Source organism: Strigops habroptila, chromosome 2, assembly GCF_004027225.2.
Source record: "Strigops habroptila isolate Jane chromosome 2, bStrHab1.2.pri, whole genome shotgun sequence".
In the NCBI taxonomy this organism is placed as follows: domain Eukaryota; kingdom Metazoa; phylum Chordata; class Aves; order Psittaciformes; family Psittacidae; genus Strigops; species Strigops habroptila.
Window position 1 is genome coordinate 60767502 of NC_044278.2, and position 20059 is coordinate 60787560.

General features: G+C 43.5%; 2 protein-coding genes across 5 annotated transcripts in view; one reads left to right on the plus strand and one right to left on the minus strand.

Annotated features, from left to right (window-relative positions):
* LOC115604041 (opsin-3-like) overlaps window positions 1-12325 on the plus strand; it is an 86821-nt gene extending 74496 nt beyond the window's left edge. The window contains exon 5 of the mRNA XM_030476719.1: window positions 12035-12325. Coding sequence (XP_030332579.1) covers window positions 12035-12193 — 159 coding nt within the window. The 3' untranslated portion in view covers window positions 12194-12325. The remainder of the gene's footprint in view (window positions 1-12034) is intronic.
* ST6GAL2 (ST6 beta-galactoside alpha-2,6-sialyltransferase 2) overlaps window positions 6682-20059 on the minus strand; it is a 181392-nt gene continuing 168014 nt past the window's right edge. For 2 of the 4 annotated variants that reach the window (XM_030476718.1, XM_030476715.1), the window contains exon 6: window positions 6682-10259. In XM_030476718.1, coding sequence (XP_030332578.1) covers window positions 9991-10259 — 269 coding nt within the window. In that variant the 3' untranslated portion in view covers window positions 6682-9990. The remainder of the gene's footprint in view (window positions 10260-20059) is intronic. The other 2 variants (XM_030476717.1, XM_030476716.1) reach the window with 2 other exon arrangements.

The window sequence follows — 20059 nt, forward strand, 5'->3', positions numbered from 1 at the left end:
ATCCCATATTACAGTAGAATAGACCCTTCATTTCTCCTCATGAAGTAAAATGTTACTGTGGGGACTGGTAAATTTGCTGCCGCCTGTCAGTCAGGATCCATCAATCATACAGCAAAGCCCTAAACAGTTCTGACTTAATGAAATGGGAATAGGAAATAGAAGCAGAATCCATTTTTGTTACTATTCACTGAAGATCTTTTCCTATACTTGTTCCTAACATTGCTTTAGGAAGCTCATCTTAAGTTTCTCTTGTGTAGGAGGAATTAAATTCACATATGCCACCCCTTTCATATAGGGTATGGGTTTTAGAAGCTCACTCTAAGGCCAGGGAAGAGCATGTGTGAGATAAACATGACAATTTCTTTCCTACAGTGATAACCCCATTGAAAGCAACAATCCTGAACCCAGGACACTACCTTAAACCAATGTGCACTGAAGACATAGCAGCATTATTAATAGTGTACTTTTCATGTGCACAAGCAATCCCTTTGAAGTTCACGCAGCCATGCTGGCAACATTGAAGTACGGGTAAAGAGAAGTTTCTTTCCTCTAACAAAATAACTATCCCCAGTTTATAATCCCTGCTGCTTTGATCTCTCACTTTGTTAACTTTGTATGAGATATCATATTTCATGAGGACTCACCTAAATTTTTAAATGATCAAGGATTGTCTGAATAGTAAGCTATATCCATGAAAATACAGTAATATTTCTCAGACATTGGTATATGTTCTTTTGTTTCTGCCTTCCCTGCTTTTCTACCATGAAACAACTTCATTAGTAGTATTTTGGTAGCAGCTTATTGAGTTTTCTTCTCATCTCTACTGTTCTTGGGATGCTCCAGCAGCTCATTAAAATGCCTAATGGCCTGATAGCTACATTCAGCCCCATGCATTTGTAAAGTCTAAATTAGGTCCATCAAATAGCTTAGAATTTCATTTGTATAGAAGAAAACAAGCACTGACAGTAACTGAAAAACAACCCAACACTCCAGAGAGGAATATTGCTAGGGAAGAAAAGTAATGTTGCTTTATCCAGTAACAAGCTTCAGCAAATCCTCCTTTTCTGAAAAAAACAACCACCCCAGGCTCAGAAACAGGCTCAGTGCAGAACTTTCCCTGCCTTTGCTTCCTGGTCATCTGCCCATACCTCTGTCCTCCTTGTGCTCAGGATATAACATCTTTATAAAAGCCTCCTGGCTCACATGCCTCATGAACAGCGAGGCTGAGCCTAGGGGTAGGCCTCAGGAACTTTTAGCTTGCATGAGAGACATAGCTTAAGTTTCTTGCCTTAACTTGCAAAAAATTTTTCCTGATGTCTCTGTCTTAATCCAAGGCATAGATACTTTAGACCAGGAATGCCACCTAGTCAGAAAACTCACAAGTCATGAACTCCAGCTTCTGGAGGCATGTTCACATTATGCTTCCTTGAACTGCTATGAGAATAACTAAACTATGCTTAAAAGAAAAAAAAAAAGAAAAAAATCATCTAGTTTTATAGAAAACAATCCAGAAACCCCCAAACCTCTTCCATTTCCCCACCCCAAGGACCTCACCTGCACAGGAAACATATCTGCTGCACATAGTAGCAACAGTGCAGGATGTAATGAGCAGACACCACAGGCATCAGCACTCCAGGACTGCGAATAGAACAACCCCATTGTTTAGAAGGTAAGCCAGCAAAATACTTTAATCAGGAAGCTCAGTTGCAGTCAGGCGTCTGCCTGGGAGTGAGGCAATTAACAGCAGCTGACACAGCCTGGAGTCAGCACTGGTAGCAATTTTCCCCTCTGGCTGCTTCCATAAAATCAAGGCAGCTGTGATGCTTATTGCCTGCCCTCCTGAACCGCTCGGGGTTTCTGGAGTCCTCTCACAAGCACATAAGAAGTAGTTCCTACAGTAATTATCCCTTATCTGTCATCACCCTGTAACCAAGAGTGTATTTGATTCGTATTTGTCTATGTGCAGAAACAGGTCACCAAGAGGGAAATGGGTTTTCTTATTTCAGTTATCATACAGATGACTATGTGCACATAGTGGAGGTTGTTCAGAGTGTAGCAATGTAACCTCATTAGTCCTCTGTCAGTTTAATTTGTGGGATTCATAAGTTTACAAAGAAGCTGAGCCTCAGCAGAAGTCAACTGCTTTTCTTAACCTTAGTTCTGCATTTTAAGGTCACATCCCAGCACACTAAACCCAACAGCAGAAAGATGAGTACCAACAGATGAGTTGGGTTCCTCTCCAAATGTACAGAAAAAATTAAGAAAACAAACAGCCAAAACCCATTAAGTGACTATTAGGAAAAAGCAGCACTTCTGCTTTTCTATCTGGTATGGTACATCTTTCTAGCTGTTTCTTTCTTCTTCCTTGCTGTGCTTCATCCTTCCTTGTCTTTCTCCCTTCCTTCCTCTGGACCTCTTTACTTCTATAATTTTTAAGAATGCAGCAATGGCTCCCCCTGTGATTTGTCACAACCTACTTGCGCTACCAGTTTTCTGGTGGCTACTCTGCCTCCAGTGAAAGAACCTCACTCTATTACTGCATTGCAGTTAGTTCCCTGACATTTTAATATATTCAGTTAGCATTTCCATCAAACTTAATAAGCATATACTTAAACATTAGCATATTTTTAGGAAAAAGAAATAACAGGGCACGCACTTCTGACTTGCCTTGGTTATCAAGGCACAAGGCTCAGGGGTCAGGCTGTACTTACTTACACAGGAGTGCAGTAATTTCATTGAAGCACTCTATCTGGAGTAACTTACCACTTTAAGAAAGTTGAATCTAAATATTAAAAATAAAGAAAGATACATGTATGGAGTGAACATTGCTAGGTTTTGGGGTGCAGCAGGTAAATCCATGTTATTTTGATGAAGCAATCAAGTTATCCATTTATTACCTATGAAGATCGGGATGCTAGGAGAGCTAGAAGTCCAACCAACTACAAGTGTTAGTGGACTACTGATTGATGAAGTACTCCCACAGTAAGTCACAACCTAATCATTACTGCAGGTGCAGTTTCCTGCAGAAGAAGGTGGTGGGTATGATTATAGCAAGACTGGCTCGTCTCCCATTTGTCTAGCTTTTCTTATCATAAAATCGTAAAATCATTTGGGTTGGGAAGCACTTTTAAAGGTTGTCTGATCCAACCCTGCTGCAATAAGCAGGGATATTCTCAACTAGATCAGGTTGCTCAGAGCCCTGTCCAACCTGACCATGAATGTTTCCAGTGATGGGGCATCTACCACCTCTTTGGGCAACCTGTTGAAGTGTTTCACCACCCACATTGTAAAACATTCTTCCTTGTATCTAGTCTAAATCTACCTAAATCTTTTAGTTTAAAACCATTACTCCTTCTCCTGTCACTACAAGGCCATATAAAAAGTCTGTCACCATCTTTCTTGTAAGCCCCCTGCAAGTATTGGAAGGCTGCTATAAGGTCTTCCCAGACCCTTCTCTTCTCCAGGCTGAACCACCCCAACTGTCTCAGCCTGTTTTCATAGGAGAGGTGCTCCAGCCCTCTGACCATCTTCGTGGCATCCTCTGGGCTCACTCCAACAGGTCCACGCCCTTCTTATGTTGGGACCCCCAGAGCTGGACGCAGTACTACAGGTGGGATCTCACAAGAGCAGAGTAGAGGAGGAGTATCACTTAAACAGGTTCATGTTGCAGTCAAGACAGCAAGTTGGAGCAATCATCTTGAGGCGTGTTTCAGACAGATCACAACAGGTGAGCTAATAATGCAGATACAGACCAAAATGCCTGTGTGAAGTTTTACCTGTCAGAGAACTATGTCCCCCAGAGCCGCTCAAGTGAAACACAGCTGACTTCTATGAATAAAAAGATAAAAGATACCTCCTTGAAAGACATGTTGTTTAGAAAAGGGCAGGCCAATTTTGGGAATAATGAGTTGCCTCCAAGTTTCCCTGAGATACTATCAGAAAGGTAATGTCACACCTCCAATAGCTGTCACAGCAAGATGTTCTCTGTACTCCATACAATATAGTTCATGGCTTCAGCCTCCTACTGAGATACTGGTTTGTATGCAGTGAGACAAGACTGTTCTCTCTCATGTCATAGGCAGTGAAGTTGACTGAGCATTTTATCAGATGGAATACATCATGTTTTGTTGGTTTTTTGAATGGAAAAAAACCCCCACTCACAGTAAAAACAAAGTTGATGGATTTGAAAAGCATCAATTAGTTGCTTTGTTCATGCATCTCAGTATTCAGTTTATCCCCTAGTGTAGCTCATTGTTCTGATTTTTTTGAGAGGTGTTACTTGCATGCTGTGACATATAGTAATTAGCCCCTCAACACAGCCTGCCAGAAGGTGGTGTAATACACAGGATGAGCTGCTTGATTACTGGCTGCCAGCGATTTACATGACAGCAATCCAACTTTTATCATTCCACTAATGTGTAACTGGTAAGGACTCATGGTGACCCCTGGGATGAAAACAGTGACTGTCACCTCCGCTGGCCCAACTCCAGCCCTGCATAGTTCAAAGATTACCAAAGCAGCAGAACACACCACATCTAATGGATGTAAACAGGCACGTAGTTGTTAAATTATATAGTATTTCATCACAGACTGAATGGCAAGTTATGTTTTCCCTTTGTTATTTTTCATTTTAATTAATAATTGATAAAAAAGTCTGTTCTTACTGTTTGAAACATGATGCTGGATTCCTTGAATGGGTTGCACAGCCGTTTAGCTGAAGTTTACCAGTATTTCAAGTACGGCATCAAGTCATCAGAGCATGACCTCCTTAGAGGGCTTCATTACCCCAAGAAATTTACAGTCAAACATAGAGCAGTATGGTATATCACGGAAGTGGGGAAATCACCTGGAAGTGTTTAAAAAACGTGTAGGTGAGGCCCTTAGTGACATGGTTTAGTTGTGGACCTGGCAGTCCTGGGGTAATGGTTGGACTTGATGATCTTAAAAGTCTTTTCCAACCTAGTTGATTCTGTATTCTCCCAGGGGAATTCTAAAGCACCTGCTTGGGTAGACATGTTCATTTTAGAATAAAAGTCGCTTAACTACATTTGCCTCTTTTCTGTGAAAGCTGCTTGTCAGTCTATCTGTCTCTTTCAATTTTAGATTTCATTGCATTTGTGGTCAGAACTGACAGACATCTTCCCTGTTTTGTTCCATCTGCAGTTCAGTGTCATTCAGTCAAGGCAACACAAAAAGACCAGCACTCCTAAACAAATGAAAACAAATGTTTTATTTACAGGAAAAAATCTGTACACTGTGCATACTTAAAAATATACAAAATCATAATAGAAAATATAGAAAGTGTTAAAATGTATACAAACACGGCTTAAAAATGTGACTCCTGTAAAATCTTAAGCTTTGTTATTAGAGTACACATTCATTTAAAAAAATCATCATACAAAATAATTCTCAAAGCTATTAAAAAAGTACACAGTCTATATTTGAATAGTTCAATGACTACATATTATAAGAGTGATGAGATGATATGAATATATGTAAGGCTTTTACACACAACTCTTATTTCACGGTCAAAACTCTGAATCTGATCACTAAGCCAAAGAGAAGAAATTTGCAGTGTCAAAATTCATTCAATGATGCAGGTATGCCCAGACATGGGCTACTTTAAATTTCAAACAGTTAAATCAGGTATCCTCCTTGTGTGCGAGAGGATAGCTCCCAGGAAAGATTCAGATGCTTTCTAATGACAGTCTTCTAAATTACCTACTTAAAAAAAAACCAAACCAAAAACAATTTAATTTACTCAATACGCATCAACTTTAGAAAGCATGAAAGGAAAAATACTAGCCATTTATTTTGCAGTCAATGCATTTAATATCCTTTCATGGTACATCTGTGTCACTGTCCAAATGGTATCCTCCATCCTTAAAAACTGCTGAAGAGAAGGAAATGAAAAAGTAAAACCCCACTATGGACTGGATCGGTCTACATGTGTTTTGAACTCCTGTTTCATTCAGTCCATCTCTAAAATGACTGTTCAGTCTGTGCAACCATTGAGTGTAGACACCTGTCTTCATTTAAGAAAAAAACTGTCTCAGTTTTCCTGCCTTTAGCAAGAGTTCTATAGCAACAAGTTCAGAATTTGGATGTCTTCACTGAAGTGAGTGTCCTGACCAAAGATGTGCAATGATTTAGCTAAATTTGTCAGAGAGAGTGCAGATTAAGGTGCATAAATCACCCCTCACTCTCTCCCCAAAGGTACATATTTCTTGTCTCATGGTAGTTTCAATGACTTTACCAGAGTTTCAACACCATAAAACTGCACAGCACGGTAAAAAAAGAAGATGTTGTAGTTTAATCCAAGGAATGACTAACTGAGCTATGAGTTTATGCTCAGGTAACCTTTAGAACTATGAAGGAATGCAACAATTTTTTTTTCTAGCAAAAGGATTTCAGCTCAAAATGAGGCAAACTTTTTTTTTTTTCTTGAATAGACAGAAGAATACCTTGATTTAGCCATCCAAAGGCTGAATGCATAAAATGATAGAGCACCACAAGTCAGAAAAGCTACAGAATTCACAGTGGAAAAAAAGAGTATAATGAAATTCAGCATAAACTCAGCACGTTTTCTTAAGCTGCTGCTGTGTTTCTGGTTTGTTTCAGCCAAGTTCACTGTTGTCCACAGTACCAGGGCACAGAAATGAGGCTCCACAGCTTTTGAAGGCAACTTATTCCTACTTGTCAGTAATACTCCGTAAATTTTAAACCTGCATTATTTCACCATGTGTCAAGGGAGCTCAGGGGTCCACTAGCAGAGGCATTTGCTTGGCTGATGATGCACCTCAATAGCACAGTTTGTGCAAACCTCTTGTCTACAGTGCTGTCCCACGCTGTTAGCGTGTGACAGCCACACAGGAGAGATACAAAGCCATGCCTGTATCTTTCCCCCCTTCCTCCCCCGCTAAACTATGATCTGGGTGGAAAAAGGCATTTCTTTTCACACTGTCTGCATTTAATATATGCATCTAAACCTATCACTTGCACACATTATTATTAAAAGATACATAGTTCAGTGTTACTACACACTCCATGTTTTAAATTTACTGAATGTGATTCTTTGTAAATATCTCTCTGCCCTCAGGAGGGATGGGGAAGTGCCCATAAATGCAAAAATACTTGGTGGGCTCTTATAAAAGCCACAGAGCATAAGCAGTGTTGAGGGGAACACCTCTGCAGGTCCTTTATGTCCCCCCTTTATTTCTGCCTCTTCCCCTCTTGCAGCAAATGGAGGTGACCCCTCAGTTAGCACATCAGGTACATTTGCACTTGTGCCAGAAACCAAAGGAGGACAAGACAAGATAGGGGAGTAAAACTCTTCAAGGAGCTACAAGGTGTTTGAGTAGGCAGACCAGTGAAACATCACAGTGGAAACAAGTGCTGGGAAGCTACCCCAGGGATGCTTTTTTTGGGCATGCTTGGGATGCTTAGGCATCACAAGTTAGTCTTACTCCTCTGTGAGCGAGCGAGCATTTGCAGTACAGCTCTGCATCATCTTCTGAGGCGATGGTGCTACAGCACCCACGTTTGCACTTGTGGAAAGAGCACTGACTGCTGTATAAATCACGCAAAGAAAAAGGTATCTGCTGGGAGGGCTTGAATGCGGACAGTCCAGTAAGTTAAAAATATACAGTTCATTTTGTAACGCCTCAGACCTGGTTCTGCATTGTTATTTAAATGATGTATTAAGTAGGTATGCTTAGTGCTTGTTACATGAAACTTTATAATTTGCCTTGTTCTGTACAACAGCTATGTTGATTGCTCTTACAAATTACGAGAGAATAATACAACATAATCCTAGTCTGGGTAGTTGAGTAACACAGTATTTTTCTTCCTTGTGAAAATCAAAGTTAAAAGTTAGTGGTTGCAGACCAGCCAAAGTGATATGCCTTTTTTTTTTTTTTTTCAGAACTTGAGAATTTCCTGCTTATGGAAAAGTAGCATATTCAGTAGTCCTAGAAAGCTAATCAACTCCCTTCCTTTACAAACATGTGGTAGCTAATCCAGTTTACAGGAGAGAGAGACACGTTTGATTGCGCTATACAGACTTCCTATGTTTTGCAAACAGGGTACCAAACATGGAAAAATAGATTATTCTATGTAGGTTATCTGTTCTCCACACAGTTAAATAATAGTGTTATCAACTTCAATAATAAAAGTTGCTGCCATACATAACATTAGAAATTGGTATGTAATATATCCAGAGTCTAAGGCTAATATGAGTAAAACCTCTTCATTTTGACATGTACCAAAATGTTTTATGGACATAACTATCCATATAACACAGAATTACAGTTCTTAGATCATCTGGACATACTTTGTGTTGAGGAATCTTAAAGAGGATCATAAAGCCCAAATTAAGGAACTACATAGAAAAAGAAGGGTAAATCCTATGTAAGACACATATTCTTCACTTCTGATGAAGGAAAACCATCAGACCCAAAGAGCAGAGTGAGAGAAAAAGGATTTTGTGATTACACTTACATTACTATTGAAGAGGAAATAGTCATTAATGTTCTTTGTACTCTTTTGCCTTTCTGTTGCTTAAAATAAAACACAAAAAATACTTTCCACCACAAGCACTCAGCTATTCTTTTCAGTGCCTCTTTGAGATGTCTGCCTTTTTACTGCAGGGACATGAGTAGGATATAGCTGTGCTTTTGTGTACATACGTTCCTGCTGAATTTATCCTAAAAGAAAGTTTGCAGTTGTGTGAGGAAAAAAAAAAAAAAAAGAAGAATATTAACCCCCTGCTGCTTGGAAAATCTGAAACTGAAGTCTTGCCATAGAAACTAGTGTTTTAAATATATTAGCAACCAGGCGGATTTTTAGGAGTGCCTTAGAGAATATTCTCATTGTGTGTTATGAAGGAAAATACCGAATTATCTCCGTATGCAATCCGTAGTCAGGTTTTTTGCAAGCACTGCAGCTTCTCTGGGGTGTAGTCTTTCAAACATTAAATAAAAAATGCAGATATCCACTCCTTATACTTTCTTAACAGCAGTAACTTGTGAACAAGTGAGTTTGAGTCAGATCTCCATGAAATACCTAACAAAGGATGTCTGTAATCCTGAATGCTATCTTCACTGCAGAAAGGTGAGCTCCCTCTGTGCTTGCTTTCAGCGTGATGGGTGAATGCTGCACAGCCTCCCTGGTCTTTCTCTTCTTCCTCTTTATCTGTGCAGACCAGGGGAACAATAAAATTTCCATCTCACACCCTCTTGATAGGCCTCCCAGGGAGAGGTTTTTTCCTGAATGGGTTACAAATATGCCTGTTGCTCTCTAAAGAAACGTTTCTGGCTTCCTTCTGCCCTATGTGGTCAGTGTGAGCATGGTTGTCTGGCATCAGAAGTACATCCAGTCAATTAACTGATTTAGCTGTGTGTACAGCCATCTCCATCTGCACTGACTTCATAGCCACCATAAGGCCCCCTGTACAGCTGTAGGCTTGTAACTGAATCTGCGTATGAACAGGAATTAGAAGTCTACTCTAGTCAATGACTGCACAGCTCAGAGTAGCGATTACTTCATTCTTGGAGAGTGTGAAAACCCCATGGAGCCATGAGAAACACTGCATTGTTCAACTGGCTCTCTGTACATGAACAATAGAGGCTGTTTCACAATGCCAGATTCGACAGTTAAATAAGTTCATTAAAAAAAAGTTACAGTCTAGCATATGTGGCACAAGAGACCACTGACAAATTCTGACATTCACACCCACAACGATACATTATATTTCTGCCTAAGTATGTCCTTTGCACCTTTCATGAGCTAAGCCTTTTTTTTTTTTTAACTATTTGCAAAGCAGTAATAAATACTCAGGCTCAGAAAAGAAGTATTTCTCATGCCTGCTACTTAATTACAATTTATAGACTCAAGACTAGATTGGTCTAAGATACATTTTTCAAGTATTCTTCTCTTGTTTATAGTACGACAGTAGTACCTTATTGCACATTGTTTCTGAAGGACTCTCTTCTATAAGTGTGGGAAATTATTTCGTTTAGGGCACTTGACAGCTTTGAACCCTGGCAAAATGACTTTCCCCTTCCGATACAGATCATCCTGCAAACCTTTGTTCATCCTCTGCACCAACAGTTTCTCGTAGAGCAGTGGGTGGTAGGCCCCTAAGGTACAAGCTGCATCATAGTAGAGTTCATGGTAGTGACAAAGGTCGGTCTGTCGGACTGAAGGGATGTATTCGTACACATGCACTTCGTTACACATGGACATCATGATGAGGATACCTGGAGCAGAAAGTGAAAACAAAAGTGAACCCCAGATTTCACCTTTCTCTCAGAAATTTCCCTGCAGTCATCCAATCTTGTTTTTCTTTCCTGCTTTCCTTTGCTGTTGCACACCTTAAGTAAGTATTACTTCTGTAAAATCATTAAGTGAAGTAATTGATCTTTGTACTAGAGCAGCTTTCACTTATCCCTGATACATAAAGATTGCAGTCCCTGTAGAGTCAATGGGGTAGGACAACAACCATAAGGAAAGAGTAAAAAGCCTGTAAAGGGCTTCCATACCACCATCAGCCTCTTTCAGTGAGAAGACTGCTCTCTCAATCTCCTCCCATTTACCCTGTCCTGTCCACAAAACATCCAACAAATGGATCAGGACCTAATGCAGCTGCATACTATTTTTTTTTTTTTTTGAGTCAGCTGATCAATTTTCTTGCTTTTCTTGTATATTATCAATTCTTTAATCTATTTAGCAAGACTGACCAGGTCTTTATATTCACTTGCAGAATACAGAAGACATACATACACATGGAGCAATAGTCTGGTGTTTCTAAAGACTCTTCCTGGTACTTTTACCACATCCAGAGCTGAACTCTAGCCTGCCAGGTGCAGGATATATATAAAAAAATCCAGTTATGTCCATTCTATCCTCCTCTGTGCTTTCGGATATGCGTTTTTCAAATATTTACACACATATTAATCTTCAAGACTATGAAGAATCTGACTGATTTCCCTTTCCATTTTTGTCCACCATGGCAAGGGGAAACAAGACTAGAAAGATGGGCCAGTATCACCTACGTTCTGATCAGAAGCAGACCAGGACAGATTCAGAAGGAAGATGGGTGGGCTATTGCAAACTTTGTTCTCCTACAGCACAACTGTAAATCTCTACTAGCAGAAGGTCTTTTTAGCTTTGAAATGAAAGAAATCTTACTGGTGCAGCCACACATTTTCAAAGGGATGCATATCAGATACTGATCAACAGCACTGCCTAAGCTGCAATACTTTCACATCAGTCACAGCTTCTGAGAGCCTCTTCTGGTTTCACATAGCCACGTGAAAGGGAAATGATGAAGTAAGCCTTGGAGAACTTTTTTTTTTTTTTTTTTAAGATTTCACTTAAAAATTAAAAACATAATAAAATGCCTCAAAGCAATTGTTGCACTACTGGTATCCCTGTCTGTTGAATATGACTGTCAGCTCTCAGAGGAGACAGCTGTATAATTCTGCTCACTTTGCACTTACAAGTGAGAACTGATGTATTTGGTTTTTTCTGTACAGCTTTGGAATCGTAACGCATCAAAGGTGTTTTGGGTAAATCTCACAGTGAAAGAAATTAACATAAAAAATTATTTTGGTTCATTAATTAAGGAAAGACATGTTCTGAAGTTCAGTTTTCAGTTTGGGAACACACAGATTTCAATGGCTTGCTAATGAAAAGAACCTTATGTTCTCCCTGCTGTGTATCCTTAGATTATCAAAATGATTTTTCCCTGCCTGATGTGTGAAGTAACTGAAAACCAATTACTTCTGTGATTAAATCTTCTTTTATCATAAATGAAAGGTTCTGAAAATGTTTTAGCTGTTTTACAGCTTTACACTCTACAGAGTCTGTGGTCTTAGAAAAGCTAAGCATATCAATTTCAAAGAGAAGTCCACAAATGTAAGCAAAGTATGAGTTTAATAAACCATGTTTCCTTGCCTCCAAGCTGTTATAAAGATGCTTTGAATTGTAACCTGCCTAGAAACTATGCCTAGAGTTTTGTTTGTTGTTTCAGTTTTACAAATGCTTTCGTCAGCTTTTCCACTGCCAACCTCCTTCCTCCGCTGATGGAGAGCCCACCTGCCACTCCAAGGTAACCGTTATCCAGCTGAATCAGAGGACGGATGGTGGAAACGTGTGCAATAATCAACCACGTTCAGAGACAGTAAAATGACTTCTCTCCTGCACCCAGAGCCAAGCCTGGAGCCAGTTTCAAAAGCTCTACCACCAGTCTCTTAGGAAAATTGGCTCTGTACTGAAAGTACAAGCCTTAACCACAGTGTGTTTCATTTCACTGCCATGTTACCCAGCTGTCCTGGGTTCAGCTATAGCAGTCATTTTTCTCCTGCTTAGTAGCTGGTGCAGTGCTGTGTTTTTTAACTTTCAGCCTGGGAACAACGCTGATAACACCGATGTTTTTAGTTGTTGCTAAGTAATGTTTATTCCAACCAAGGACTTTCTCAGTCTCATGCTTTGCCAGGGAGGAGGGGAAGCCGGGAGGAAGCAGAGACAGGACACCTGACCCAAATTAGCCAAAGGGGTATTCCATACCACAGCACGTCATGCCCAGTATATAAACCGGGGGGAGTTACCTGGAAGGCCGAGATCACTGCTCGGGTCGGGCTGGGTATCGGTCGGCGGGTGGTGAGCAATTGTATCCTCTCCCCTTGTTATTTCACTAATCGTTATTATCATTGGTGGTAGCAGTAGTGGTTTTGTGTTATACCTTAGTTGCGGGACTGCTCTTATCTCAACCCGTGGGAGTTGCATTCTTCCCATTCTCCTCCCCATCCCTCCGGGAGCGGGGGGAGGAAGAAGGGGGGGGGGGGAGTGAGCGAGCGGCTGTGTGGTTCTGAGTTACCGGCTGGGCTCAAACCACGACAGTTCTTTTTGGCGCCCAACGTGGGGCACGAAAGGTTGAGATAACGACAGATCTGACCACAGTGTGTTTAATCATATTTGTGATAAGCATTCATTGTTACTACTCGTCACAATGGTGATTATTTGGCTCTCAGACATGTTGCGCTTGATCTCAGAGTTTCAGCATGTTGTACCTTACTTACAGCCACTATTTGCTGTTTTAGCGTTTATCGGCTGGGGGGCCTGGGCTAAGGTTCTTGTTTCACTGTACTTCATGGTAATGACTTGTAATACAATAGACTCATTGATCATGAAACTGGTCTGGTTTGTGCTTCCAGCGTGGCCATCACCACTATACATTGGGAGGTATATAATGAAATATTTTAGCAATTGCATATCTTTTTTTTTCTCCTCGGGGGGTAAACTTACGAAGGAAGCATTCTCTTTCACCCCCCGTTCCCCCACCAGCCTATTTGCAACAGCAGTTGAGAGTTCTGAAGGTTTTAGATGGCCTTTGAGTACCCTTGAAACCTGCCTGCTGATTGTGCTGGGGATCAGCATGTTGGCAAACATACGGAGTGTGTTTTACCCACGGCCATCCCGTCGTAGGAACATCCTATTTCGTTTAATCTCAAAAATTCAGCAGTATCAGGTTCGAATCTGGTCTAGGGTTAGACGACGATATAGGAGGACCACCAGGAGATTTTCCCTGAGGCTGGACAGTTATGAGTGGCAGGGTGTGTGGGATAGTATGGGCAAGTACCTAGGCCAGTGGGCCCCTCCAGTGCTTTGGAACTTCACCACTGAACAAGTGCAACATCCGGAAAAACTAGTAAAACACTTAAACGAGGTGTGCTGTCGTCCTGGTTATACCAGAGAGGGACAAATTTTGGCAACGTGCTGGGGCTTGGCCTATGCCTACAGAGCCCTGCTCAACACTATCCAGCACCTTCAAAGGGAAAAAAATGTCTCTGGATCTGATGGCAAAGCAACAGACAACGCAGCTATGCCAACTACAAGCACAGCAGCTACTCAGACCCTGACCACAACAGTCAACACAGCTACTCCAAGTACAGCAGCTACATCAACCCCAGTGACAAGCACAACAGCTACTCAAACCCTGACCACAACAGACAACGCAACTACTCCAACTTCAAATACAGCAGTTACACCAACCCCAGTGACAAGCACAACAGCTACTCAAACCCCGACAGCAACAGACAATGTGGCTACTCCAAGCACCACAGCCACACCAACCCCAGTGACAAGCACAGTAGCTACTCAAACCCCGACAGCAACAGACAATATAGCTACTCCAAGCACCACAGCTACACCAACCCCAGTGACATGCACAGTAGCTATTCAAACCCCGACAGCAACAGACAATATGGCTACTCCAAGCACTGCAGCTACACCAACCCCAGTGACAAGCACAGTAGCTACTCAAACCCCGACAGCAACAGATAATGCAGCTGTTGGTGTTACTCAACTCCCAAGCACAACAGCTGCACCAACCCCAGCAATAGACATTGCAACCACTCCAATCCTAGTGGCAGACACTGCAGCCACTCCAACCACAGTGACAAACACTGCAGCTAAACCAAATGTCCAGTTTGTGACAATGTCTGTTGCCCCTGTAAGCAAAAGCAAACGAAAGGCACAAAGAGCAACCCGTGAAGCGAAGAAAGATGAAGACCCAGTGCCATTACTATATGCAACAGCACCTGAACAAGAGTTACTACTACGTGGGTCAGAGGAAGAGGAAGAAGAAGAAGAGGTCACTTCTCGACCCCGGACCTCAACCGAACTACGGAATATGCGAAAAGATTTCACCCGTCTTCCAGGGGAGCACATTGTCACCTGGTTGCTCCGGTGCTGGGACAATGGGGCCGACGGTCATGAACTAGAAGGTAGGGAAGCCAAGCAGCTGGGATCACTTGCTAAGGAAGGAGGAATTGACAAAGCGATTGCAAGAGAGAAGCGAGCCCTCAGTCTTTGGAGGCGGCTCCTGGCAGCTGTGAAGGAAAGGTTTCCCTACAAAGACGATATTACGAATCGCTCAGCCAACTGGACCACGATAGAGAAAGGCATCCAGTCCCTGAGGGAATCAGCCATTATAGAGATGATCTATCGTAGGCCGGATTCCAGGAACACATCCGTAGACCCAGATGAAGTCGAATGTACACGACCCATGTGGCGGAAACTTACACGGAGTGCGCCATCATCATATGCCCACACATTGGCATCAATGACCTGGAATGACGGAGTATCACCAACAGTGGATTGCCTGATTCGTCAACTCCGAGAGTTCGAAGACAATCTCACCCCTTCCATCATTTCAGCTGTGGAAAAACTGTCCCAGGAGTTCAAACAATTGAGAGACGATTTATCCGATCTATCCAGCTCTCCACGCGTACCAACCCATGTCTCAGCTATCAACAGAAGGCGCCCTACTGCTCGAGAAAGAAAATATACGAGGTACACGCCACGGGCCACCCTATGGTTTTACCTGCGGGATCATGGAGAAGACATGAGAAAGTGGGATGGAAAACCTACTTCAGCTCTGGAGCAACGGGTGCGTGAACTGAAGAGGAGAACAGTGGTCAAGGATGATCCTCCCAGGAAAGCTGCTGCTCCAGTCTCTGGCGAGCAGTTTCCCAGATGGAGCGAAAGAGCTGATTTTACTCCAGCTCCTGTGATAAGGAATACTAATCCCTTTCTACAAGACAGAAGTGGAGAATTTTGTGATCACTATTAGAGGGGCCCTGCCTCCAGCCAGGTGGAGGAGAGGGATAATCGGGTTTACTGGACTGTGTGGATCAGATGGCCTGGCACATCAGTCCCACAGAAGTATAAGGCTCTAGTAGATACCGGTGCACAGTGTACTCTGATGCCATCAAGGTATCAAGGGGTGAAACCCATTTCTATTTCTGGAGTGACAGGAGGATCCCAAGCATTAACTATGCTGGAAGCTGAAATCAGCCTGACTGGGAGGAAGTGGCAAAAGCACCCCATTGTAACTGGTCCAGGGGCTCCATGCATCCTTGGCATAGACTATCTCAGGAGAGGGTATTTCAAAGACCCAAAAGGGTATAGATGGGCTTTTGGTATCGCTGCCTTGGAGACAGAGGAAATTAAGCAGCTGTCCACCTTACCCGGTCTCTCAGAGGATCCTTCGGTTGTGGGGTTGCTGAAGGTCGAAGAACAACAAGTGCCAATTGCGACCACAACAGTGCACCGGCGGCAATATCGCACCAACCGAGACTCCTTGATTCCCATCCATAAGCTGATCCGCAGACTGGAGAGCCAAGGAGTGATCAGCAGGACCCGCTCACCCTTTAATAGCCCCATATGGCCAGTGCAAAAGTCTAATGGAGAGTGGAGATTAACAGTAGACTATCGTGGCCTGAACGAAGTCACACCACCATTGAGTGCTGCCGTACCGGACATGTTAGAACTTCAGTATGAACTGGAGTCAAAGGCAGCCAAGTGGTATGCCACAATTGACATTGCCAATGCATTTTTCTCAATCCCTTTGGCAGCAGAATGCAGGCCACAGTTTGCTTTCACTTGGAGGGGCGTCCAGTACACTTGGAACCGACTGCCCCAGGGGTGGAAACACAGCCCTACCATCTGCCATGGATTGATCCAGACTGCACTGGAACAGGGGCAAGCTCCAGAACACCTGCAATACATTGATGACATCATCGTGTGGGGTGACACAGCGGAAGAAGTTTTTGAGAAAGGGAGGAAAATAATCCAAATCCTGCTGAAGGCCGGTTTTGCCATAAAACGGAATAAGGTCAAGGGACCTGCACAGGAGATTCAATTTTTGGGAATAAAATGGCAAGATGGACGCCGCCAGATCCCCACAGACGTGATCAACAAGATAACAGCAATGTCTCCACCAACTAACAAGAAAGAAACACAAGCTTTCTTAGGTGTTGTGGGGTTCTGGAGAATGCACATCCCAAATTACAGTCTGATTGTAAGCCCTCTCTACCACGTGACCCGGAAGAAGAATGATTTCAAATGGGGCCCTGAGCAACAACAAGCCTTTGAACAAATTAAACGAGAAATAGTTCATGCAGTAGCCCTTGGACCAGTCCGGGCGGGGCCAGATGTGAAAAATGTGCTCTATACCGCAGCTGGGGAGAATGGTCCTACCTGGAGCCTCTGGCAGAAAGCTCCAGGGGAGACTCGAGGTCGACCCCTTGGCTTTTGGAGTCGGGGATATAAAGGATCCGAGGCCAGCTACACTCCCACTGAAAAAGAGATACTGGCAGCCTATGAAGGGGTTCGAGCTGCCTCAGAAGTGATTGGAACTGAAGCGCAGCTCCTCCTGGCACCCCGGTTGCCTGTGCTGGGCTGGATGTTCAAAGGCAGGGTCTCCTCTACACATCATGCAACTGATGCTACATGGAGTAAGTGGGCCGCACTAATTACACAACGAGCTCGAATAGGAAATCCCAGTCGTCCAGGAATTCTAGAAGTCATCATGGACTGGCCAGAGGGCAAAGATTTTGGGATGTCACCAGAAGAGGAGGTGACGCGTGCTGAAGAGGCCCCACCATATAATGAACTGTCAGAGAGTGAAAAGCAATATGCCTTGTTTACTGATGGGTCCTGCCGTATTGTGGGAAAGCATCGGAGATGGAAGGCAGCTGTGTGGAGTCCCCTGCGACAAGTTGCAGAAACTGCTGAGGGAGAGGGTGAATCGAGTCAATTTGCAGAGGTGAAAGCCATCCAGCTGGCCTTGGACATTGCTGAACGAGAAAAATGGCCAGTACTTTATCTCTATACTGACTCATGGATGGTGGCAAATGCCCTGTGGGGGTGGTTGCAGCAATGGAAGCAGAGCAACTGGCAACGCAGAAGTAAACCCATCTGGGCTGCTGCATTGTGGCAAGATATCGCTGCTCGGGTGCAGAACCTGGTGGTGAAGGTACGCCACGTAGATGCTCATGTACCCAAGAGTCGGGCCACTGAGGAACACCAGAATAACCAGCAAGTGGATAAAGCTGCTAAGATTAAAGTGGCTCAGATGGACTTGGATTGGCAACATAAGGGTGAATTATTTTTAGCCCGGTGGGCCCATGACACCTCAGGCCATCAAGGCAGAGATGCAACATATAGATGGGCTCGTGATCGAGGGGTGGACTTAACGATGGACACTATTGCCCAGGTTATTCACGAATGTGAAACATGTGCTGCAATTAAGCAAGCCAAGCGGTTAAAGCCTCTCTGGTATGGAGGACGATGGCTGAAGTACAAATATGGGGAGGCCTGGCAGATTGACTATATCACACTCCCACCAACCCGCCAGGGCAAGCGCTATGTGCTTACCATGGTGGAAGCAACCACCGGCTGGCTGGAAACATATGCTGTGTCCCATGCCACTGCCCGGAACACTATCCTGGGCCTTGAGAAACAAGTCTTGTGGCGACACGGCACCCCAGAGAGAATTGAGTCAGACAATGGGACTCATTTCCGGAACAACCTCATAGACACTTGGGCCAAAGAGCATGGCATTGAGTGGGTATACCACATCCCCTACCATGCACCAGCCTCTGGGAAAATCGAACGGTACAATGGGCTGTTAAAAACTACACTGAGAGCAATGGGTGGTGGGACTTTGAAACACTGGGATACACATTTACCAAAAGCCACCTGGTTGGTCAACAGTAGGGGATCTGCCAACAGGGCTGGCCCAGCCCAATCAGAACTTTTACGTACTGTAGAGGGGGATAAAGTTCCTGTGGTGCACATAAAGAATTTGTTGGGGAAGACAGTCTGGGTTATTCCTGCTTCAGGTAAAGGCAAACCCACTCGTGGGGTTGCTTTTGCTCAGGGACCTGGATATACTTGGTGGGTAATGCGGGAAGATGGGGAAGTCCGATGTGTACCTCAAGGGGATTTGATTTTGGGGGAAAACAGCCAATGAACTCAATTGTACGCTGTTGCCTGCTCTATAACACTTTTATAGCCCACCAGCTAGATATCTTCAGGTCACCAGCCATTGACCCTGACTTCCCTCCGATCATCACCTCAACAAAGAATGAATTTTGAGGAAACCAGACGAGCTCAGCAGTGACCAGATGAGTTTGGCGGTATCATCAGCAGGCCACAACCCAACACTATGTACCGTCCCTCCTGCCCTGAAAGACTATTACAAGAGATGGAACCTGACATCATGGACTGGATGAGTTCAGCAATTTTACAGGGATTGGTCCATGGGCTAGGGAACGATATCTTTCTCTGTGTGTGGGTGTGGGTGTATATATATTTGTATATATGGGACAGGGGTGATGGTGTGCTGAGAGATGTGGGATCTGAGCATGACATGAATGGTATGGAATAAGGGGTGGATACTGTCCTGGGTTCAGCTATAGCAGTCATTTTTCTCCTGCTTAGTAGCTGGTGCAGTGCTGTGTTTTTTAACTTTCAGCCTGGGAACAACGCTGATAACACCGATGTTTTTAGTTGTTGCTAAGTAATGTTTATTCCAACCAAGGACTTTCTCAGTCTCATGCTTTGCCAGGGAGGAGGGGAAGCCGGGAGGAAGCAGAGACAGGACACCTGACCCAAATTAGCCAAAGGGGTATTCCATACCACAGCACGTCATGCCCAGTATATAAACCGGGGGGAGTTACCCGGAAGGCCGAGATCACTGCTCGGGTCGGGCTGGGTATCGGTCGGCGGGTGGTGAGCAATTGTATCCTCTCCCCTTGTTATTTCACTAATCGTTATTATCATTGGTGGTAGCAGTAGTGGTTTTGTGTTATACCTTAGTTGCGGGACTGCTCTTATCTCAACCCGTGGGAGTTGCATTCTTCCCATTCTCCTCCCCATCCCTCCGGGAGCGGGGGGAGGAAGACGGGGGGGGGGGGGAGTGAGCGAGCGGCTGTGTGGTTCTGAGTTACCGGCTGGGCTCAAACCACGACACCAGCTAACCTTAAAATTAATAAAGGAAGTTGATATTTGTGGGATAGGAAAACTGTCAAGAACGAAAATTGGGGCTCCCTTATAATTTCCTTAATCACCACAAAGATGGCCATGTCACTGCAAGCGTGGTGCAACAAGGACAAAATTTTAAGCAATATCATTGGCTTTCCTGTAAATCAGTTAATAGTGCACTTAAGAGTTTTAGTTCTTAGTGATCTGTGGATCAATGTCCTCC